The following is a 24,599-nucleotide window of genomic DNA, read 5'->3' on the forward strand; positions in this document are numbered from 1 at the left end:
TGGCTGAGGGGCTGGATACAGCCCTCTAGGTCCCTCTGTGTGGCTCCTAAGGTAAAGGGACCCCTGACCATTAGGTCCAGTCATGGCCGACTCTGGGGTTGTGGCACTTATCTCGCTTTACTGGCCGAGGGAGGTGCGTACAGCTTCCGGGTCATGTGGCCAGCATGACTAAGCCGCTTCTGGCGAACCAGAGCAGCGCATGGAAACGCCGTTTACCTTCCCGCCAGAGCGGTACCTATTTATCTACTTGCACTTTGACGTGCTTTCGAACTGCTAGGTTGGCAGGAGCTGGACCAAGCAACGGGAGCTCACCCCGTTGCGGGGATTCGAACTGCTGACCTTCTGATCGGCAAGTGCTAGGCTCTGTGGTTTAACCCACAGCCCCACCCTGTGTGGCTTCTGGGAGTCTGCAATTCAAAGTGTTGGTGCTGACCTTTAAAGCCCTAAACGGCCTTGGTCCAGTATACCTGAAGGAGCGTCTCCACCTCCATCGTTATGCCCGGATACTGAGGTCCAGTGCAGAGGGCCTTCTGGCAGTTCCCTCATTGCGAGAAGCCAAGTTACAGGGAACCAGGCAGAGGGCCTTCTTGGTAGTGGCACCCGCCCTGTGGAACGCCCTCCCACCAGATGTCAAAGAGAAAAATAACTACCAAACTTTTAGAAGACATCTGAAGGCAGCCCTGTTTAGGGAAGCTTTTAATGTTTAATAGGCTATTGTATTTTAATGTTTTGTTGGAAGCCGCCCAGCTTGCCTGGGGAAACCCAGCCAGATGGGTGGGGTATAAATAATAAATTATTATTATTATATATATTATTATTAAGCCCTCATTGGACCTGCACCTGTAACAAGAGCGGAATGCAGAACGAGGTATGACTGTTTTGGGGACACTGTTACTGATGCAATAATGTAGCGAGCCTCTTAACTCGTCTCTGTGATAACTGACAAAATGAAGCGTCTCTTTCTTTTGCAATAGGAGCTGTCTTCAGACAGCCCACATTGCTTGCCAATATTCTTGGTACCAAGACTCTGGAGCAGAACAACACAAGCGGCAGCCTGGCAAGGAAACACTCAGCGCGGCAGTTCCCCGAAGTCCTCGTTTCAGGAACTGGCAATGGATTCCAGGAGCTGCTTACTCTAATTTCTGCAGGTGCGATGGCTTAAGATCAGCCTGGCGCTTCCAGCAAAGTGCCAGAACTGAACAGAACCGTCTTGGCTTCCACTTCCTGGAAACTTGTTATTAAGTGAAGTTGTGAATGTAAGAAGATCCTTGGTCCCATCTGGTCCAGCAGACCTGTTCTCACAGGGGCCACCAAATGCCTGGGCGAAACCCACAAGCAGGACGGGGGTACGGCAACACTCTTCCTTCCTGTGGTTTCAAGCAACTAGAATACAGAAGCATTGCTGTGTCCAACATAGCCATCATGAGTAGTAGCCACTCAGGGCCGTATTTAGATTTGATGAGGCCCTAAGCTACTAATGGGGCCCTTTATATGTCCAGCTGTCCTTTGTCAACAACAAATTGTCGCTGTTTTTTGTCTTGAATATATGTTGTTGTTGTTTAGTCGTTTAGTGGTGTCTGACTCTTCGTGACCCCCTGGACCAGAGCACGCCAGGCACTCCTGTCTTCCACTGCCTCCCTCACTTTGGTCAAACTCATGCTGGTAGCTTCAAGAACACTGTCCCACCATCTCATCCTCTGTCATCCCCTTCTCCTTGTGCCCTCCATCTTTCCCAACATCAGGGTCTTTTCCAGGGAGTCTTCTCTTCTCATGAGGTGGCCAAAGTATTGGAGCCTCAGCTTCAGGATCTGTCCTTCCAGTGAGCACTCAGGGTTGATTTCCTTCAGTATGGAGAGGTTTCTTCTTCTTGCAGTCGATGGGACTCTCAAGAGTCTCCTCCAGCACCATAATTCAAAAGCATCAATTCTTTGGCAATCAGCCTTCTTTATGGTCCAGCTCTCACTTCCATACATCACTACTGGGAAAACCATAGCTTTAACTATACCGATTGTTGTTGGCAAGGTGATGTCTCTGCTTTTTAAGATATGCTATATGGTAATTTATGGACCTAATGCCATTTGCACATAGCAGAATGTAGGCACCCTATATATAGGTGAGCAAACCAGTGATATTTTAGGGAGGAATCTAGCAGGCGGGGCCTATAACTTACATCATAGGAGCCTACACAACACAAAACACGGTTGCTGGATGTAGGTTTTATTTTATTTGTCTTTTACCTTATATTTTGGAAATGTACATCCAGTTGTTTTTCCTTTAATTTTTTGGGGGCCCCCAAGAGAGTGGGGCCCTAAGGTATAGCTTGTTTAGCTTATACGTAAATCCGGCACTGTAGCCCCTGGTATGTTGGTGTGTGAGCATCTAATTTTGGGTTTCCATTTCATTCTGCAGCAGAATTCCTTTTACAGAAAAGCTTTCCTGCATCTTTACAACATCAGCAGCATCCCAGCTATCTCTTAGTGAAATTCCCACTACAGGAATACACACCATTTGGTTCTGTTTCTCAGAATCTTTATTGCCGTATTTTCCCATCTATAAGATGCCCTCGTGTATAAGATGCCCCCTATTCTTTTTTTTATTATTATTATTTTGCCAACAAAGGTCCATATAGTAAAAGCTATGGTTTTCCCAGTAGTGATGTATGGAAGTGAGAGCTGGACCATAAAGAAGGCTGATCGCTGAAGAATGGATGCTTTTTAATTATGGTGCTGGAGGAGACTCTTGAGAGTCCCATGGACTGCAAGAAGAAGAAACCTCTCCATTCTGAAGGAAATCAGTCCTGAGTGCTTACTGGAAGGACAGATCCTGAAGCCGAGGCTCCAATACTTTGGCCACCTCATGAGAAGAGAAGACTCCCTGGAAAAGACCCTGATGTTGGGAAAGATGGAGGGCACAAGGAGAAGGGGACGACAGAGGACGAGATGGTTGGACAGTGTTCTCGAAGCTACCAGCATGAGTTTGACCAAACTGCGGGAGGCAGTGGAAGACAGGAGTGCCTGGCGTGCTCTGGTCCAGGGGGTCACGAAGAGTCGGACATGACTAAACGACTAAACAACAACAACATTTTTTTGGGGGGGGGACTCTGATTTAAGAAAATGGGGGGGGGGGAGATGGCCCTCGTGTATAAGACGTCCCCAAAATTTGGACATTATTTTTTAAGGGGGGGTCTTATACCCTAGTCTTATACATGGAAAAATACGGTGTTTACAAAACTTTACACTGGTCCTAAATAAATAAATAAATAAATAAATAACACAACATAATTTTTTCCTCTTCCAGCCATCCAGGCCAGAGGGACCTAATGCTGACTCATTCAGATGCTCATTTACACTGACCCAGACTTAGTTGACCACATGCCCTAATAAGGACACCTGTTGCTGGGGAAATTTTCCGTCGCCTAGCAACTTGTTCAAGACCGTTTCCAAGTTTTTTTTTAGAATATTCCAACATGGCAACCCTCTCCTCCATGGATTGATCTCATTCTCTTTCGAAGCCATCTAAGTTGATAGGACAATGCATTTCTGAGCGCCATTGCTCCATAGCTCAGACTCCATTTTAAACTGGACTAAAGTATGCCTTTGTAACTGGATTGCCATTTTAAGCCTGCCTGAACAAAGTGGCTGCATCTGTTACTCTTCAACGAGTATTCTGAGTGAATAAATATTATTGTTACTTTTTGCAAGGTTGTCTGTGTGATTATTGTTTTCGGGGGGGGGAGGGGAGGGGGAAATATCGGGAGAATCTGTTGAGCCTCAAAGCAAGCTGGATTACTTAAATGAAAAGGCTAAAACTAGCCTTCCAAAGCTTCCCTTTTTAAGCTGCAAAGGGATGCACTCTGCTGAACTCACAAATGTGAGGAAGGAAGGATAATATCTACTAAATGTACCCTCTACCTAGCATCTATAAACGTCCCTAAAGTTGTGAGGATAAAACAGGGAGAGAGGTGAACCATGAATGCCACATTGAGGCTCCTAGGAGGAGATGGAGGGTATAAATATTAACAATCTATCTATCTAACCTCAGGAAACGCAACAAAATAAATAAATCATTTTTTGAGCTGCAAAGTAAATTCAGACTTACGAATACTGGCTTGTATCATTTCGTCCGACATCTGGAGAGTGAAGTTTCTGAACCAGGATTCGGATGATGCAAATAAAGAGGACGAAATTTATCTGTGGGGGAGAGAAATCGAGAAACAAAATTAGAAAAAGGGGACAGGTAAGTTCCCTTTCTGCCAAACGGAGTCAACAAACATGACTAAACCGCCACGGGGTGATAAGGGGTTAGCTCCTGTCCTCTTCGTTATCTTGCCACGTGGTGCGCTAAGATTTTGTCACACATTCGGTGCAGGCGTGTGAGGTAATGTGTGGTAAAACAGTCGTGTGTACGAGCTCGTTGAACGGCCCTGCTTCTGAAGGATTATTTTGCCCACCACAACTTCATTTTTTGGGTGTGCGCAGCATAATCGGAAGACAACAAAGACCAGACACCGATCAGAGAGGGACAAGTTAAAGCAAGACAGGACGGCAGCCATCTTGGGCCTGACATCAGCCTGCTTGGGACTTTTGTGTTATGACATCCCAAGTATGATGATGTCAAGCCCACAGAGCACAGCTATGCACATGTCGATGCCATGGCAGGTCAAGAGCTTTTTCGGTTAGTCAGGAAATCAGAGGAGATGGAGAAGTACCTAAGGTTAGTGTCCAGGACCCAGAAACCTGCTTGACCACATGTTGCTTAATGGACCCTCAGCTGGGTCTAGCAGAACGTGTCTTAAAATCTGAGCCTAGAACATGTACCTATGTGTTCTAGAACCCCTCCCTCTCCTGGCTGAGACAACTGCCTGGAGCAGAAAGTCAGCATGAACTGGACTTGTGAAGGATGTGAATCAGAACTGATACATCCGGGTTCTGTTCCTGCTAAGCAAAGCATATTCTTAGCAAAACTCCTCTCTAGAATCCAGTAACAAAACACCGGAGGCGATTTCTGCCTCCCCAGAAGCAACAGCGATGCATGAGAAGGCCAGCGAAGGAATGATGGGGGAAAATACATATATATCCATGGATACGTTACCAATATGGAAACCAAAATGGGAGCCTTGATGATCCACCAAAAGGGAGATTCGATTAAGTCCCAACAACTGTAAAAGAATACGAATAGATCAAGAGCTTCTTCTTGGGTACGGAGGAAGCAGTTGAGGAAGTAAATGATACCCTTCAGTTCCAGACAATGTAGAAGGAGGATGTCTGTATCTTAAAGAGGCACACACAGTTCATGGGACCACAGCTCAGAGGTGGAATCACATGCTGGTATCTCTGCAAAAGCATCTTTGGCCTTCAGCTGAGACCACAGGAAGCTGTTGTCAACTGGAACGGACTATCGTGGGTTAGATGGACCCAGTGCAGCAGTGACGAGGCCTGTGGGGCCCCACAGGAACTGAAAAGGGGCCCCAGACCACATCTAACACTTCCCAATTGCTGCACAGTGCAGGGAAAGAGAGGAATACCGGAAGCTGCCATGGCCCGTCTTGCTCTGTAATGTCTATATCGGGGCCAAGGTGGGGGAACCTCAGAACCCAGGAGCCAAATGTGGCTCTCCAGGTCTCTTCAGGTGGCCCTCAGGCCTCTCTAGGCCACATCTCATCCTTAGGCAATACCTGAGGCCATGGTCTCTCGCTTGAATGTGCCTGGATATAGAGCTGTGGTGTGTATACTCAGTAAACTCAGGCTTTCACAGGGCTGGAATCTAGCTACAGTCGTACCTTGGAAGTCAGATGGAATCCATTCCAGAAGTCCATTCGACTTCCAAAACATTCAGAAACCAAAGCATGGCTTCTGATTGGCTGCAGGAAACTCCTGCAGCCAATCGGAAGCCATAGAAGCCATGCCAGATGTTCGGCTTCTGAAAATTGTTCAGAAACCGGAACACTCATTTCCGGTTTTTGATTGTTTGGGAGCCGAAACGTACGAGTTCCAAGGCATTTGGCAACCAAGGTATGACTGTACTGTACAATGCTAAAGGTTGCATCTGTTCCTTCACCCGTTTTCTCCCTGGCTCTGTCCAGCAGTGGCAAGTGACCCCCACAATAATAATGGTAACAGTAATTTTAATATTTGTACCCTGCCCATCTGACTAGGTTGCCCCAGCCACCCGGGGCAGCTTCCAGCAAATATAAAAGCACAATAAAACAACAAACATTAAAAACTTCCCTATACATAGCTGCCTTCGAATGTCTTCTCAAAGTCAGAAAGTTGTTTATTTGTTTGACATCTGATGGGAGGGCATTCCACAGGGTGGGCGCCTCTACCAAGAAGGCCCTCTGCCTGGTTCCCTATAACTTCACTTCTCGCAGGGAGGGACCCGCCAGAAGGCCCTCGGAGCTGGACCTCAGTGCTCAGGCTGGACGATGGGGGTGGAGACGCTCCTTCAGGTATACAGGACTGAGGCCATTTAGGGCTTGAAAGGTCAGCACCAACACTTTGAATTGTGCTCAGAAACGTACTGGGAGCCAATGTAGGTCTTTCATGACTGGTGTTATGTGGTCTCGGCGGCCGCTCCCAGTCACCTATCTAGCTGCCAGATTCTGGATTAGTTGTAGTTTCTGAGTTACCTTCAAACGTAGCCACACGTGCTCCCTGTGAGGGAATATGGTCTGAGAATGATTCCCCAATCCTGGTCTATCTCTCCAGGAATTCAGAAAGGTTCTTTTCTACCTCTGGATTGAACCTGGTGCCTTCTACATGCAAAGCAGGTGTCCAACCATTGAGTCACGGCCCTTTCTGAGTAGTATTGGATAAACAGCCCAAACAGGAGACTCGTCCTCATGAAACACCCCCAGTATTTCGGTGCAAATATTTCCTGCTACACACTTTTTTTGCAAAGCAGTTCTCCCAAATACAATGCATTCTCGTATGTTATTTTCAGGAGCAACACTTGACCCTAGTATATGCATTTTTGTACTTATCAGATGGCTAGAGAACATCATTTGAAAATTTGAAGGAGTGTGGATTTCGAAGGATGGCTATGCCTCAGTTTGGATCTTGTTTCAGAAAGTGAAAATTAGGCAGGTTTTCCCTTTAAATGCAAACAGAAGTGGATGTATCTATCTTCCTGTGTGACATACTCAGCACTGTTGTCTAAATACCACTGCCTGAGGTTGCTGCCTCACTCTGCATAATGCCAGTTCGGAGCCCGAGAGGGTCCAAGGAAGGAGCGAGACTTGGAAATCAACAGACACTGAAGTTGCCAGCTCTTCTTGGAAAACAGGAACTGAGCATCTCTTCAACACAAACAAAAAGCTGGCAAATGAATGGAGAGAGTCAGTACTTTTGCAGCCCCTGCCTAGGCGTTAAAGCCCAATTTTACCACCTACAGAGCCCTCCTCATCAAGCCAACATTTTCTCCTGACACCAGGAAGTCTTGTGGATGAATTTTGCCTGCTTACCCAACATCCTCAAAGTGGATCCGAGTGATAGTCCAGGCAGAGATAAACAAGCTGGGTGCACCTGCCAAGTGAGGATCAGATTTTGATTAGATTTCAAAGTTCTGCTTTCAATCTGAAAGTTGCATTTGTATTACAATATTCTCTCTCTCTCTCTCTCTCTCTCTCTCTCTCTCTCTCTCTCTCTCTTTCTTTCTTTCTTTCTTTCTTTCCCGCCCTTCACCCTAAAGCCCCAGGGTGCTTTACAACATTTAAAACAACACTAAAAACAATTTAAAACCACTTGGAATATTACAATTTCAATTTGTTTCATTAAAAAAAAACCTGTTGTTTGTTTTCAGCCCTGGATATTCTTTTGTTTTGTTTTGTTCTGGTGTGTTCTTAAATGGTGATGTATTGCATACATACAAGAAAAAGAAGGATTAAAATAAAAAGGGATAATGGAAGTTGTAGTCTGGCAACATTGGGGGGTCGGGACGGACCGACCACAGGTTCCTCACCCTCTGCTACGGACTATTTCTGTTCTTGCAAAAACACAGCAACATTTTTCTATATCAGAAAAAAGGCCTGATGACCAAAGAGGTTGCCTACCCCAGCCAATCAGGATGTACCACCAGAAATATTTTTTCTCTGAGAAGAAGGAGATGACCAGAAGTGTGTGGAGGTATAAGCCTTCAACTAGGAGCCAGAAGAAGTTGGCCATGATGCAGTACTGGAAGAAGACCATCGCAGCCTTGCAGCCAACCTGAAATGGAAAGATGAGAACGAGAAATTTAACGGGTCGGTCGTTTCTGCTTTGTAAGCAAACCTAGGTTAGGGATGTTGAAGCACATAATGAGTCTCTTTCAACATGACCTGACAAGCATGGGTTGTTGTTTTTTGTAGCCCCCTGACATCATGTACCATCCACAAACCCCTTTGTACTTCTGTTGTCCCTTCAAAAAGGGGAAAAGAGAGGACCCAAATAATTACCGCCCAGTCAGTCTTACATCAATACCAGGGAAGATTCTGGAGCAGATCATTAAGCAAACAGTCTGTGAGCACCTAGAAAGGAATGCTGTGATCACCAATAGTCAGCATGGATTTCTGAAAAATAAGTCATGTCAGACTAACCTGATCTCGTTTTTTGACAGAATTACAACCCTGGTAGATGAAGGGAACGCAGTGGATGTAGCCTACCTTGATTTCAGCAAGGCATTTGACAAGGTGCCCCATGATATTCTTGTAAAGAAGCTGGTAAAATGCTGTCTTGACTATGCTACCACTCAGTGGATTTGTAACTGGCTGACTGACTGAACCCAAAGGGTGCTCATCAATGGTTCCTCTTCATCCTGGAGAAGAGTGACTAGTGGGGTGCCACAGGGTTCTGTCTTGGGCCCGGCCTTATTCAACATCTTTATCAACGACTTGGATGATGGACTCAAGGGCATCCTGATCAAATTTGCAGATGACAAATTTGACAAACTGGGAGGGGTGGCTAACACCCTAGAGGACAGGATCACACTTCAAAACGACCTTGACAGATTAGAGAACTGGGCCAAAACAAACAAGATGCAATTCTGGGCTGCATCAATAGGAGTATAGCATCTAGATCAAGGGAAGTAATAGTGCCACTGTATTCTGCTCTGGTCAGACCTCACCTGGAGTACTTTGTCCAGTTCTGGGCACCACAGTTCAAGAAGGACACTGACAAACTGGAATGTGTCCAGAGGAGGGCAACCAAAATGGTCAAAGGCCTGGAAACGATGCCTTATGAGGAACAGCTAAGGGCACTGGGCATGTTTAGCCTGGAGAAGAGGAGGTTAAGGGGTGATATGATAACCATGTTCAAATATATAAAAGGATGTCACATAGAGGAGGGAGAAAGGTTGTTTTCTGCTGCTCCAGAGAAGCGGACACGGAGCAATGGATCCAAACTACAAGAAAGAAGATTCCACCTAAACCTTAGGAAGAACTTCCTGACAGTAAGAGCTGTTCGACAGTGGAATTTGCTGCCAAGGAGTGTGGTGGAGTCTCCTTCTTTGGAGGTCTTTAAGCAGAGGCTTGACAACCATATGTCAGGAGTGCTCTGATGGTGTTTCCTGCTTGGCAGGGGGTTGGACTCGATGGCCCTGGTGGTCTCTTCCAACTCTATGATTCTATGATTCACAGAATCAAAAAATTGTAGAGTTGGAAGGGACCCCAAGGGTCATCTAGTCCAACCCCTTGCAATGCAGGATTCTCCCCCCCCCCAGATGATCTTTATTGAATTTTTAGTTACATACTGTACATACACATATATTATATTTCACATTTGTTCTTGCTCTCCTGAGCTGACTTCCCTCCTTCCTCCTTCTGGCTTTTTTGTGTCCTCTTTGACTTTTCGCATTGTCTCTGTCCATTTTCAATAGGATTGTTCTTCTTCATTTTTTCCATTAAATGTCCGTAAACAAAGAAATCTTTCTATATACACAAATTCTTGTTGTCTATATTCATTTACAAATATTGTTCAATAGTAGTCCTAATATACATTTTTAATTCATTTGGATATTATTATCCAGTAAATTTCTTGTATTTTCCCGTTGTGAGATATTATTTTGATTCTACCGGTTTCCCTATTTCACATCATCTTCTCTCTATATAACATAAATTCCCCCCATACTTTTTGATGTGTTTCATCCCCCTGATGTCGAATTTTTGCTGTTAATTTGGCTATTTTTGCGGACCCCATAACCTTGTACTGCCATTCTTCTATTGTAGGCAATTTTTGCTGTTTCCATACCTGAGCCAGCAATAACCTCGCCGCCGTTGTTGTGTATAAGAACAGTTTCTGGTCATTCTTGTCAATGTCTTCTCCGGCCATTCCCAACAGGAATGACTCTGGTTTTTTCTTTTCTTTTCTTTTTTTGGCCATTTCCTTTTTTTATAATATTTTTTATTCATTTTAACATATAAATTATAAAATGTACCACAAAACTTATCACTTATACAATCTTTTTAGACTTCCATCAGCACAGTTCCATGATCTACCATTTTAACCACTTCTTATGCATTTCTTAACTTTATTTTTATTTTTATAATTTTTTTTATTGCATTTTCAATTTACAAGATCAGAAATATAGAGACTTAGAAAAGAAAAAAAGAAAAAGAACAAACAACAACAACAAAAAAAAAGACAGAAAAAGAAATAATCCAACTTTCAAATACATTTTTACATTACTAACTGGACTTCCCCACATCTCCCTCACCCTGCGTTCTTTACAATAAAACATATCAGCAAATTATTACCTTGTTTCGTACCTTATTTATATCTTTCAAAATATTATACTTCTAAATCTAAAGTTCCTTTTATCAGCCATTTATACCTTAAAATGATACATAAAAAGAAAAAAAAACTTTAAATTTCAGCTTTTTCTTACTTATAACTTAGTCTTCTGTTTTCTCAGTCTAGTTGCAGGAGCTAGAGTTTCCAAATCATGCGGGTTCTTAACATTCATACAACTTATAATGTTTTTGTAAATAGTCCTTAAATTTTTTCCAGTCCTCTTCCATTGTTTCTTCTCCCAAATCTCGGATTCTGCCCGTCATTTCAGCCAGTTCCATATAGTCCATCAATTGCGTCTGCCACTCTTCCAGCGTGGGGAGATCTTGTATCTTCCAATATTTTGCTATGAGTATTCTTGCTGCTGTAGTTGCATACATAAAGAAAGTTCTATCCTTCTTTAACACCTTTTGGTCCACAATGCCCAGGAGGAAGGCCTCTGGTTTCTTAGGAAAGGTGTACCTAAACACCTTTTTTAACTCATTATAGATCATTTCCCAGTAGGCCTTCACTTTTGGACAAGTCCACCAAAGGTGAAAGAATGTCCCTTCAGCCCCCTTACATTTCCAACATTTATTATCGGACCGATGATATATTTTTGCAAGTTTAACTGGGGTCATGTACCACCTATATATCATTTTCATAATATTTTCCTTCAGGGCATTACATGCCGTGAATTTCATTCCGGTGGTCCATAACCTTTCCCAGTCTTCAAACATAATGTTGTACCCAATATCTTGAGCCCATTTTATCATGGCTGATTTGACTGTCTCATCCTGAGTGTTCCATTTAAGCAGCAAGTTATACATTCTCGAGAGTACCTTGGTCTTAGGTTCTAACAGTTCTGTCTCTAATTTCGATTTTTCCACCTGGAATCCTATTTTTTTATCCGACTTAAAAACCTCTTGAATTTGGGCATAATGAAACCAGTCTTGCACCCTATTCTTTAATTTTTCAAAGCTCTGCAGCCTCCAGTTGTCTCCAATTTTTTCTATTATTTCCCAGTATTTCGGCCATCCGGCCTCCATATTGGGTCTTTTTCGAACCTTGGCCTCCACTGGTGATAACCATCTCGGGGTCTTACCTTCTAATAAGTCTTTATATTTTGTCCAGACCATAAATATAGCTTTCCTGACAATATGGCTTTTAAACATTTTATGAACCTTGTCGTACCATAAATATGCATGCCATCCAAAGGCGTTATTGTACCCTTCCAGATCTAGGACATCAGTGTTCTCAAGAAGTAACCAATCTTTCATCCAGCAGAAAGCCGCAGCTTCATAATTTAACCTTAAATCTGGCAGGGCAAACCCCCCTCTCTCTTTTGCATCAGTTAGTATTTTAAATTTTATTCGGGGCTTTCTGCCCTGCCAGACAAACCTAGAAATATCCTTCTGCCACTTCCCAAAACATTCCACTCTGTCCACGATCTGTAGGGTCTGAAACAAAAATAACATCTTCGGCAATACATTCATCTTTATAGCTGCAATTCGACCCAACAAGGAAAGTTTCAATCTTGACCAGATCTCTAAATCTTTCTTAATTTCTGACCAACATTTTTCATAATTATCTTTAAATAGATTCAAATTTTTGGTATGCATTTCTTAACTTTATATTGCCTTTACATCTCTTAACAAATCATCCTCCCCCTTCCCCATTTTCACAATACTTCCAGTAATACTCCTCACAAAACTTCTTGCAACCCTACAAACATTGTTCTTCACAATTACTTTTCAAATAGTCCGTAAATTTACTCCAGTCCTCCTTGAATTTCTGGTCTCGCTGGTTTCAAATCCTTCCTGTTAGTTTATCTAATTCTGCATAGTCCATTAACTTCATCCTCGATTCTTCAATCGTTGGTAACTCTTCTTGCTTCCATTTTTGGGCCAATAATATTCTTTCTGCTGTTTGCATAGACTCTGTTTCCCCCCCCAAAAAATGTATGCAATGCAGGATTCTCAACTATAGCATCCATGACAGATGGCCATCCAACCTTTGCTTCAAAACCTCCAAGGAAGGGAGTCTGTTCCACTGTCAAACAGCTCTTACTATCACGAAGTTCTTTCTGATGTTTAGTTGGAATCTCCTTTCTTGTAAAAGAGTCAGACTCTTGGCCCATCTACCTCAGTATTGTCTACCCAGACTGGCAGCAGCTCTGCAGGATTTTAGGAAGCAGCCTTCCCCTGCTCTACCTGGAGACACCAGGGGATTTTCTTTATTGCTGAGCTGTGATCCTTCCCCAAGGATGGACGTAATAGGCTGTGGAGAGAGCTGGATCTCCACTGACCTGTAAAAACGCTATCAAAGCCTCTAAAAAAAAGTTATGTAGCTCTCAATGGAATTTCCCATTGCCGACAGATTGCTGCTCTGCAGCGCCCTCTGGTGTGACATTTCCATAATGCATTTCTAACGCTATAAGCGACCGGTGTTGATTCGCCTACCGGATTTCCCCCACTGCAGTGCCGAACAAGCAGAGCAGGTCTAAATGGCAACACAGCAGCTGCCTTTGCACAAATTACCTGGGGGAAACCAGGGGGGCAGTTTTTCTTGAGGGGGGTGGGAAACAATCTTGCTTCCATTCTGTTTTCTTTTCCACTTGCTGATGTGAACCGGGCATGACGATACCATCTTCTGCCCAGCACTAGAGAAGTCAAGGGCATGAGATGTTGCTGAGCTCAAGGGTGCTGGGGACAAATGCCTTCCAGTATAGGATGCCTTTTCCTTTCTTGACCCTTCACCCCACCTGCTATTCTTGACTTTCCTTTCCTCCCATTTCTGTCTCTCTTCCCTGCTGTTAACATTTAGATTGCAATCTTCTAAAAGCAGAGAGCTCCTTTTTTCTTTCCTTGCCTGCTTTGCTCTCTAAAGATTCATCGATGGTGCTGTATTCAGTGACGGCATCAGCAACAAATAACTTGGGGGTTATAAAAGTGCAGCCCCTTTGGGTGGCCCAGTGAAATAGAAAAGGCCAAAAAGGTCTAGTTACATCTCCTCCTGCAGACAAGAATGGCCGTTTCTTAACCTTTGCAGTTTCTAACCCCCTGCAGGAGATTATAGCAAACTCAGAGAACACTGTCCGGGGCACAGAAGGAGGAGATATATTGCAAAACGGCCGAGTTCGCCTGAAATCAAACCGAGAAGCTCTCAGTCTGTGTTTGGCTCAAAGCTCTCATATGCCAAGTCAGCCGGGTTTTCAGATGGCACCAAAGGCAAGAGTTTGTGAGGACATTTGAGGACAGTCATTGGCCATGAGGCAAAGGCTTCTGAGTTGCTAAGGTGTTGCTCCTGACATTAGCATCTCATCAGAACAGAGCAGAACGTAACCTCTTCTTTCCCAAGTCCTCCTGCCATCACTGTTGCCTCACAATCTTGCATTATTGGTTATAGAGTCGGCCAAAGTTTTAACTGCAGAATTGCATCCAGAGGTATACATTCACTGAAAATGGATGTTCCACTAAGGTGTCACGTCTGTGCCAACCTTTGAACACCTGCCGACAGCTTTTCTATTCTGCCAAGCTTATGCAGGCAATTAAGAATACATCATTCCGCAATGGTTAATTGTTTATGGTTTTTATAGTCTGGTTTTAATGCTTTTATTGCTGTGAACTGTTTCGATATATTCTTCATGACACAGCAGCACACAGATTATTATTTTTACAAATAGATAAATAAAAACTAACAATTATTCACGTATGTATCATGCACAACATTTTTTCTTTGTTGTTTAGTTGTTTAGTTGTGTCCAACTCTTCGTGACCCCATGGACCAGAGCATGCCAGGCACTCCTGTCTTCCACTGCCTCCCACAGTTTCGTCAAACTCATGTTAGTAGCTTCAAGAACACTGTCCAACCATCTCGTCCTCTGTCGTCCCCTTCTCATTGTGCCCTCCATCTTTCCCAACATCATAGTCTTTTCCAGGGAGTCTTTTCTTCTCATGAGGTGGCCAAAGCCTCAGCTTCAGGATCTGTCCTTCCAGTGAGCACTCAGGGCTGATTTCCTTCAGAATGGAGAGGTTTGATCTTCTTGCAGTCCATGGGACTCTCAAGAATCTCCTCCAGCACCATAATTCAAAAGCATTCATTCTTCGGCGATCAGCCTTCTTTATGGTCCAGCTCTCACTTCCATACATCACTACTGGGAAAACCATAGCTTGAACTATACGGACCTTTGTTGGCAAGGTGATGTCTCTGCTTTCTTTGTCTATTCCACTGTTAAAACCATTTGAGCTTTCAATATTGGGAGTGAAATCAGGCACCGTAAAATTTGGAATCCTACGTTTTCGACTCGGGGCATCTTTTTCATCAGGAAAGTGTTCCTTATTTTTGACATCTTCAAGCCACTTCCAGCTGCCCAAGATTCACAGTGGCAGCTTAAGTCAATCAATAAATACAGGTACATGACTGACTTTTGTGTCTCTAGAGAAAAGCCAGAAAAGTCTCAGCTACCAGGAAGCAAAATGAAACTGTGCATTGGATGTGTTTGTACAGGAGAGCAGGGTTATTTATTTTATATAGAAAAAAACCAGGATCAAATAACCAGCGACCAACCAAACAGGACCCAGAATGAATTTTAGGTGGGTGGGTTGCCTGTGTGTGTGTGTGTGTGTTTTGTTTATATGGCAGACTCCTAATCCTATTCAGGTGACTGGAAGGTTAGCTTTTTGTTTATGGGATTCATCTTGGGTGAAATTGCAAGATTTATTTAGGCAACAGTTTCTCCACACACCCCTCCACTGCCTGCCCCCAAAGGGTTTCCAGTCCCATTCACTCACTCTTAGCCATTCGCTTGTATCTGGCCTCAATAATTTCTTCTGACGGTAAGGAAATGTCAAGACATTTAAAAATCCATCTCTCCGAACAGGCAGGCTACATGAACCACAGACATGTACCCGCCCCTAATATGTCACTCTTTCAACAGCGCTCACCCCAAATCTGTGGAGGATGCTGAACGGATGTCATGCATGAAAAACAACCATCTCCCCCAAATATTCATTTTTTCTTCAAAGAGTTTTATCTATTTTTGGGTTATTTATTCCCTCCCCACCTCATTTGTTCTCTAAATATTTTGTTTACAACGCAAACATTTCAGGCAGATCCACACCGCACGTTTAAAGCACATCCAAAGCACATTTAAGGCATGTGACTTTCCCCAAAAAGAAATCCTGTAGTTTGTTAAGATTCTGGGAGCTGTAGTTTGTTATGGGTGCTAAGAGATTTTTAAAAGGTAAAGGACCCCTGACAGTTAAGTCCAGTCGTGAACGACTCTGGGGTTGTGGTGCTTATCTCACTTTCAGGCCGAGGGAGCCGGCGTTCGTCCACAGACAGCTTTCCGAGGCCTGTGGCCAGCAGGACTAAACCACTTCTGGCACAACAGAACACTGTGACGGAAGCGCATGGAAACATTGTTTACCTTCCCGCCACAGCGGTACCTATTTATCTAAATGCACTGGTGTACTTTCAAACTGCTAGGTTGGCAGGAACTGGGACAGAGCGCCAGGAACTCACTCCGTCACGGGGATTCAAACCGCTGACCTTCTGATCAGCAAGCCCAAGAGGCTCAGTGGTTTAGACCACAGCGCCATCCGCACAGACATCTGAAGAAATCGCCTTCTTGACCATTGGACCTACTATCCGTCTCGTCTGCTCAATCTGACAGTCTGTCTTCACATGCAGGGGAAGGTCCCTAACCCACCAAGGGTTTGAGACCCATCAGCTACCCTCACCTGGTTTAGCCAGCCAGTCGAAGTCGTTCTGGGGTGTGGCTGCTATTGCATGCTGACAGCTTCGAGAAATCACAGGTGAGAGCTGAGTACAAGGTGGGGCTCAAAGGTGGACAAACTACCCCAGAAGGAGCATTATGTAGTACCCCTCCCCTAACATCCCACAATGTTCATATTTTAAGACCCACTCCTATGCCCCAATTCCACCCCTCCTTTCCACCCTTCATCACACCTGCTGAGCCCAGGCTTTTTCTACCCTCTGTGAACTTGGCTGGTTGATGTCAGCCAAAGTTGACCTGCTGGGCTCACGTGTCAAATCAGTTTTCGAAAACCAGATAAAAATAGAATTAATCCCTTTTTTTCAGCTGCCCTGAATGGAAGCTATTGTCCTGTTCACGGTGTTATTCCTGCAAATCACTCACAGTTTTTTTTTTTTAGCCCCTTTTCTGACGCTGCTGTCTGTTTGCCAAGTGGAACTAGGCCAAGTCACCAACATCAAAGGGGGAGTTGTGTGTCTGCCGGTGTTGTTTTGCAGTCTAAGAAAATGTGCTTTGAGCTACAAAGGCAGAATTCTAAGTACCTGGGCAGGAGACGAGTAGAAACAACATGGAGGAAGCTTTGATTGAAGACTTCCTGGGGAAGAACCTGTGTCAACTGCTCTAAGCTCCTTAGAAGGGGTGGGGTAATATGTGAAGTTAGTTTTTTAAAAGAACCACCAGAAGAAGATGTAAGATTAAGGGGCGTTTGTCATTTGCTCAGTTCTGCGTTCTGTTCTTAAGCATCTAATTCACTTATGGAACTCACTGCCCATAGCAAATAGTGAGGGTCACTGGTTCAGATGGCTTTGAAAGAGAACCCTAGAGGTCTTGCAAAAAGGACATTGCAGTAGATCAGGGATCCCCGATCTTTTTAGGCCCATGGGCAGATTTGGAATTTCGACCAAGTGTGCCACCCCATCTGGTCACTTCTCCCACCCCCTAGTGTGGATTTGTGCCCCCTTCCCTGGGATGGGAAAGCGAGAGAAAAATATGCCTTTATTTTGCTTTTCCAAGGGATCTGAGCAGAATTAATCTGAACATACCAGTGGCCTCTGGGCTAGATGGACCTTTGGACGGACACAAAAGAGTTCTTATGTTCAAAGGCCTGAATGCCAATTGAACTGCTATTTGAAAGTGAAGCCAATAGCTGAGCTGGAGGTGGATACAGTGGTGCCTCGCAAGACGAAATTAATTCGTTCCGCAAGTTTTTTCGTCTTGCGAGTTTTTCGTCTTGCGAAGCACGGTTTCCCATAGGAATGCATTGAAAATCAATCAATGCGTTCCTATGAAAACCGCCTTCAGACCAGGTCCGGGGACAGTCTGTCCTCCGACCTCTTCTGAAGGCTGGGGGGGGGGACAAGGGCTTTTCTTCCCGCCCCCAGCATTTTAAAAAACCCCGGGACAGCGGAGGACTTCTCCGCTGTCCGGGGCGATTTTAAAATGTTGGCGGGCAGCAGCGCTGCCGCCCGCCAGCATTTTAAAAACCCCCGGGACCTCTTCTGAAGGCCGGCGGGGGGCAAAAGTCTTTGCTCCCCCCTGCCTGCCTTCCCGGGAGAGTGGAGAAACACAGCGTGTTTCTCCGCTATCCCGGACGGCTTTTGAAGGCAGGCGGGGGGGAGCAAAGACTTTCGCTCCCCACCGGCCTTCAGAAGAGGTCCAGGACCTCTTCTGAAGGCTGGCGGGGGGCAAAAGTCTTTTTTTCCCCCAGCCCTGCCGAAGCAAAGACTTTTGCCTCCTGCCAGCCTTCAGAAGAGATCCTGGACCTCTTCTGAAGGCCGGTGGGGGGCAAAGGTTTTTGCTCCCCCCCATCTGCCTTCAAAAGCCGTCCGGGATAGCGGGAAGCGCTTCCCTGCTATCCCGGACTGCTTTTAAAATGCTGGCGGTGGGGAGCAAAGCCTTTCGGCCCCCCCGGCCTTCCTGGACCTCTTCTGAAGGCTGGAGGGGGGGGGGAAGGCTTTGCTCCCCACCGCCAGCATTTAAAAGAGGTCCCCGGAGATTTCCCTATGGGCTTTCTTCTTGCGAAGCAAGCCCATAGGGAAATTCGTCTTGCGAAGCAACTCGCAAACGGAAAACCCTTTCGTCTTGTGGGTTTTCCGTCTTGCAAGGCATTCGTCTTGCAGGGCACCACTGTATTCATTTTCTTTAATGGGGATCCCTACCTCAGAATGGGGATGTGGGTGGCGCTGTGGTTTGAACCACAGAGCCTTGGGCTTGCCGATCAGAGGGTCGGTGGTTCGAATCCCCGCAACGGGGTGAGCTCCCGTTGCTTGATCCCTGTTCCTGCCAACCTAGCAGTTCAAGAGCACATTAAAGTGCAAGTAGATAAATAGGTACCACTCCAGCGGGAAGGTAAACGGTGTTTCCATGTGCTGCTATGGTTCGCCAGAAGCAACTTAATCATGCTGGCCGCAAGACCTGGAAGCTGTCTGCGGACAAACGCTGGACCTATAGAGCGAGATGAGCATGCGACCCCAGAGTCGTCAGTGACTGGACCTTTACCTTTGGGACACGGGTGGCACTGTGGGTTAAACCACAGAGCCTTGGGCTTGCCGATCAGAAGGTCGGTGGTTCGAATCCCCGCAACGGGGTGAGCTCCCATTGCTCAGTCCCTGCTCCTGCCAACCTAGCAGTTTGAAAGTACGTCAAAATGCAAGCAGATAAATAGGTACCGCTTTGGCGGGAAGGTAAATGGCATTTCTGTGCACTGCTCTGGTTTGCCAGAAGCGGCTTAATCATGCTGGCCACATGACCTGGAAGTTGTACGCCGGCTCCCTCAGCCAATAAAGCGAGATGAGCGCCGCAACCCCAGAGTCGTCTGCGACTGGACCTAATGGTCAGGGGACCCTTTACCTCAGAATAGCAAGGTTAATCTGCTGTGTTTACTCAGAAGCAAATCCTATTGAATTTGGTGGGACTTACTCACAAGTAAATGGGTCAGGGTTTTTCCCCATTCAACTCCCAGCCTCCCAAGTTCTTTACTATTTTTTATTTTTTTAAAAACAAGACTTTTGGGACTGGTACGGAATACTAACAAGTTTTGACGCTTCGTGTAAATCAGTTTTATATCTTGCCAAATTCATGAGGCATTAAGAGCAAATTGGTCCTTACTCATGATAGCGTGATTGTATCCGATCATTTGTCACGCAAGAAACAAATTAAGGGAATCAAACGAGGGCCTTGAGGGAAGGCGTTTATGTGCCAGAAATTTAGTTCCATCATGAACTCTGATTAAAAATAAATAAGCTGCGGCACTTTCCCAAACATCACGGGCAATGAGTCTCAGTGATCCAGCTGGACGAAAAACAACAACCTCAATCTGAGAAGTCAGTTTTGGCCTTTACAGACCTATACAGCCTCGGTCCAGTATATCTGAAGGAGCATCTCCACCCCCATCGTTCTACCTGGACACTGAGGTTCAGCTCTGAGGGCCTTCTGGCGGTTCTCTCCCTGCGAGAAGCCAAGTTACAGGGAACCAGGCAGAGGGCCTTTTCGGTAGTGTCGTCCGCCCTGTGGAACGCCCTCCCACCAGATGTCAAAGAGAACAACAACTACCAGACTTTTAGAAGACATCTGAAGGCAGCCCTGTTTAGGGAAGCTTTTAATGTTTGATGCATTACAGTGGTACCTCGGGTTAAGAACTTAATTCGTTCTGGAGGTCCGTTCTTAACCTGAAACTGTTCTTAACCTGAGGTACCACTTTAGCTAATGGGGCCTCCAGCTGCTGCCACGCCACTGCCCCACAATTTCAGTTCTTATCTTGAAGCAAAGCTCTTAACCTGAAGTACTAATTCTAGGTTGGTGGAGTCTGTAACCTGAAGTGTCTGTAACCCGAGGTATCACTGTACTGTATTTTAATATTTTGTTGGAAGCCGCCCAGAGTGGGTGAGGTATAAATAATAATAATAATAATAATAATAATAATAATAATAATAATAATAATAATAATAATAATGTTTTTATAAACGTAGGAACACAATATAGGAATACAGAGCCAGTGGACTTAGACCTGGGAGACCAGGTGGCTGCTTTCGCATGCTGACAGGTGAGCCACAGGTGAGAGTTGAGTGCAAGCTGCCCAACTTTCTTCTGCATCGCATCAGCAAGGCCAAGAAGGGGATTTTGTTGCCTGGACAGCCCAGGACCTCCATACACACTGCCCCAGGCTTGCACCCCGGGAAGGCTACTTTGGTGCTGTTAATGCAGAGTTTTGAATTCACCCCAGAGGCGCACTCCAATGTCTCTCGAGACTGACGGATGCGAACAACAACATGCTAAGGGACACACACCAATTTCTATGCTTCAAAACCCCTGGCAGCTGGTGAAAAAGGGGAGGAAAGGGAGTCAAAGAGTTGCAAACCTTTCACTTCTGGAGCGCCTAAGCAGGCAACCGAGGGGAGAGGCGCAGACCAGATGGATAATGTGGTTCATACTCAATTTAGCCTGTTACACTTCTCTGTTTGTTTCTTAGAAAATAAGGCTGGGCCACCCAGGCTGTCATGGCTCAGACTAACTGTTGCAAAATAAAAATGGGCAAACGTGATAAATCGACCTTATGCTTCCCAGCTCAATAATACACATTTACTCAATGCTGGCAGCAGCTGTTGTAACTTGGGTGGACAAGCCGGTGGGGGGGGGGGGGAAGAAGCAGATCAGAAAACAAATGTGGCGTAGCTGGCGTGATCCAATGCGGATTTTCTCGGAAGAAGGCCTCTGAGTTGGAGGGGGCATCGCCAGGAACCAGCGTTGTGGCTAGGCATGCTTAGGGGGCTTGTGCAGGGGGGGGGGCCCACATCTGAATAGGGGGCCCACTGTCAGCTTCGCCTTTGAGCCGGTGCCAACGACTGGGCTCAACCTCTTCAGCCCTGACTGGGCTAGGAGAGCTGGAAAAGCACTTCTAGAGACCTTCCATTGCAGGGAAGCAGGTCTAAGTGCAATTGACTCACAACTTTGAGCCGTGAGCACCAAACTCAGTGTCAAAGTCAGCAGAGCACAGCAGAGTATGAACTACACGGACGCCAGCTCTGAAGCATAACTTCTTTATTCTTTTACAGCTACTGCAAACTAAAATAAACTAAAGACTAATGGAGACTACTGGACTGCATGAGTGTTAAAGTTGCTTAAGCAGTCATCTTGAAGAATTGATGCTTTTAAATTATGGTGTTGGAGGAGACTCTTGAGAGTCCCATGGACTGCAAGAAGATCAAACCTAACCATTCTGAAGGAAATCAGCCCTGAGTGCTCACTGGAAGGACAGATCCTGAAGCTGAGACTCCAATACTTTGGCCACCTTATGAGAAGAGAAGATTCCCTGCAAAAGACCCTGATGTTGGGAAAGATGGAGGGCACAAGGAGAAGGGGATGACAGAGGACGAGATGGTTGGACAGTGTTCTTGAAGGTGAAGCATGAGTTTGACCAAACTGCGGGAGGCAGTGGAAGACAGGAGTGCCTGGCCTGCTCTGGTCCATGGGGTCACGAAGAGTCGGACACGACTAAATGACTAAACAACAACAAGCAGTCATCTTATCTCTACACAGATAACACTCAGACTCTCTCAGAGTCAGGCTGGAGTGGAAGAAGCCAACAACAAGCAGTCATCTTATCTCTACCAGGGGCGCCGACTTATAAAAAATATTGGGGGGGCCCATACCGGGGTCCTGCCCTGGGACGTTTTCTAAGAGCCGCTCCCGGCCCTGTTGCTGCTGCTGCCACCCGCCTCGTGGCCCCCTCGCCAGCTGAGGGAGGGAGAGAGACCAAGAAGGAGAGAGATGCGTGGTGGGCAAGACAAGTGCCTCCCACCGCCCCTCGTGCCCGCCGCCCCCTCCCCTCCCTTCCCCGCGCACGCACGCTCGCTCGCTCGCCCTCCTCACCCCAGCTCTTGGCCGTTCGCCCCAGGAACTCGCCGCTGTTGGGGTTGTAGATGAACCTCCGCCACTTGGCCATAGACTGGCTGAAGGGCTTCTTCTCCTCCTTGGCCATAGCGAGAGAGAGAGAGAGAGGCTGGAAAGAGAGAGGGAGCTCGGCGGTTCGCGGGCGGCGGTTTTTCCCCTGCCGAAACAACAGCGGCTCCTCAGAACCACTAAGTAACTCTCCCTCAGGCGCCCGGCGGGAGAGCAGAAGAGAGGAAAAGGAAAGAGGGGCTGGGCCAGTCGCACGCACCGAGCAAAACTACTCGCGCTGCCTGTTTTACTACCGTAATAATTATTTGTTTTAACTCATTACTGAATGTATTTTAAAAGGTAACTATCGTCAAACAAGGAAAATAAAAAATACCAACATAATTTTGTGATTTTACAAAGCATAATATAACTAATAATTTTCTTAAATTATTGGGGGGGCGGAGCCCCCCCAAACGAATTTTTGAGGGGGCTTGGGCCCCCTCAGGCCCCATGGAGTCGGCGCCTATGATCTCTACACAGATAACACTCAGACTCTGTCAGAGTCAGGCTGGAGTGGAAGAAGCGATGAGCAGATTCCGCCCCCTCCTTTCTGGAAACATTGTCAGTAGATTCTTGCAATGGGAGGGGTGAAACATCCACACCCACTGGCAAGAGTTCTCTGCATCTGCTGCACAGAGGAGGAGCATCCAAAACTGGAGCTCTCATTGGGTCTTACTCACAAAGAGATGTGCCTACCTGCAAAATCACACCATCCCATAAATGCCCACTTGGCTGTTTTGATCTGCAGAACTGGCATTGCTACAGGCTCCACGTGACACTCATTCCGCATTTGTAAGAAATCTATCTTCTAGTGTGGACTCTGGAACTCCTTGCCTATTGAAATCAAGCAGATGCCTGAGCTGTACTCTTTCTGGCACCTGCTAAATGCATTTTTTTTGTTTCCAGACATCTATCTGGGACAGATATGTATGTTTCCAGCTTATTGCTGATTTTCATCCTTTTTTGAAGGTTTTAAATATCTGTGTTGTATACCGGTTCCCCCCAATAACTTCATTGCCTTATCCTTTCTGCAAACCATTTTCTAAAAAAAAGATTAAATTTTAGGAAATAAAAATCAGGGCCAGGAAAAGTGTGGCGATGGAAAATGGATTTGTTTCACCTGGAACTGTTCCCAAAGTTAGGTGTGAGAGTGTATTCAGATTCTACAACAATACTCAGATGGTTTGGCCCTCAACAAATAACATTTCCAATTATTTGGGGGGGGGCAGTGATGGCTGGTGCCCAGTGGGAATTGTGGATTGGAAAGCTGGGAGGAGCCAACAGTAGGTGGCGCTAGAGCCAAGGACAAGGCAGAACCAACTCCTCCTACTTTCGTCTCCATCCTCTTCCCTGCTGGATTCTGCAAGGACAACACTAGTACTAAGGAAAAGGAAGCTGACCCAAACCCTAGACTGGTTGCAAGTAGGAAAGTGGGCAGGTGGGGGCTGGCTGAGGGCAGACTGAGATTTGTGGGGCCTTCCACCTTCCATTGCTTGAGGGATCAACGACTGTTTTCCTGTGAATGAAATCTTGTAGTATAGCTATGTACTAAATCAGGCTTCCTCAACCTCGGCCCTCCAGATGTTTTTGGGCTACATCTCCCATGATCCCTAGCTAGCAGGACCAGTAGTCAGGGATGACTGCAGTCTCAAAATATCTGGAGGGCAGAGGTTGAGGAATTAAAGGTAAAGGGACCCCTGACTGTTAGGTCCAGTCGCGGACGACTCTGGGGTTGCGGGGCTCATCTCGCTTTACTGGCCGAGGGAGCTGGCATACAGCTTCCGGGTCATGTGGCCAGCATGACCAAGCCGCTTCTGGCGAACCAGAGCAGCGCACGGAAACGCCGTTTACCTTCCCGCTGGAGTGGTACCTATTTATCTACTTGCACTTTGACATGCTTTCGAACTGCTAGGTTGGCAGGAGCAGGGACCGAGCAACGGGAGCTCACCCCGTTGCAGGGATTTGAACCGCCGACCTTTTGATCGGCAAGTCCTAGGCTCTGTGGTTTAGACCACAGCACCACCAGCGACCCAGAGGTTGAGGAAGCCTGCACTAAATAGAGTAAATGATGGTCTAGAGGCAGTGTAGGTAGTGAGGAAGATACAGGGATTTATTTTGGGGCCTTCTTTTTCTAACTGTGTGTG

At 45.9% G+C, this 24,599-nt stretch overlaps 1 protein-coding gene across 1 annotated transcript in view; it reads right to left on the reverse strand.

Moving 5' to 3' along the window:
* Positions 1–24,599, reverse strand: part of LOC310827797 (vasoactive intestinal polypeptide receptor-like) — a 306,828-nt gene that overhangs the window by 206,986 nt on the left and 75,243 nt on the right. The window contains exons 7-10 of the mRNA XM_083704248.1: positions 8,051–8,204; positions 7,463–7,523; positions 5,092–5,158; positions 4,099–4,190 (exon numbers count right to left, since the gene is read on the reverse strand). Of these exons, the coding sequence (XP_083560374.1) occupies positions 4,099–4,190; positions 5,092–5,158; positions 7,463–7,523; positions 8,051–8,204 (374 nt within the window). The remainder of the gene's footprint in view (positions 1–4,098; positions 4,191–5,091; positions 5,159–7,462; positions 7,524–8,050; positions 8,205–24,599) is intronic.

The sequence above is a fragment of the Podarcis gaigeae genome (assembly GCF_964106915.1).
Source record: "Podarcis gaigeae genome assembly, chromosome: 12".
In the NCBI taxonomy this organism is placed as follows: domain Eukaryota; kingdom Metazoa; phylum Chordata; class Lepidosauria; order Squamata; family Lacertidae; genus Podarcis; species Podarcis gaigeae.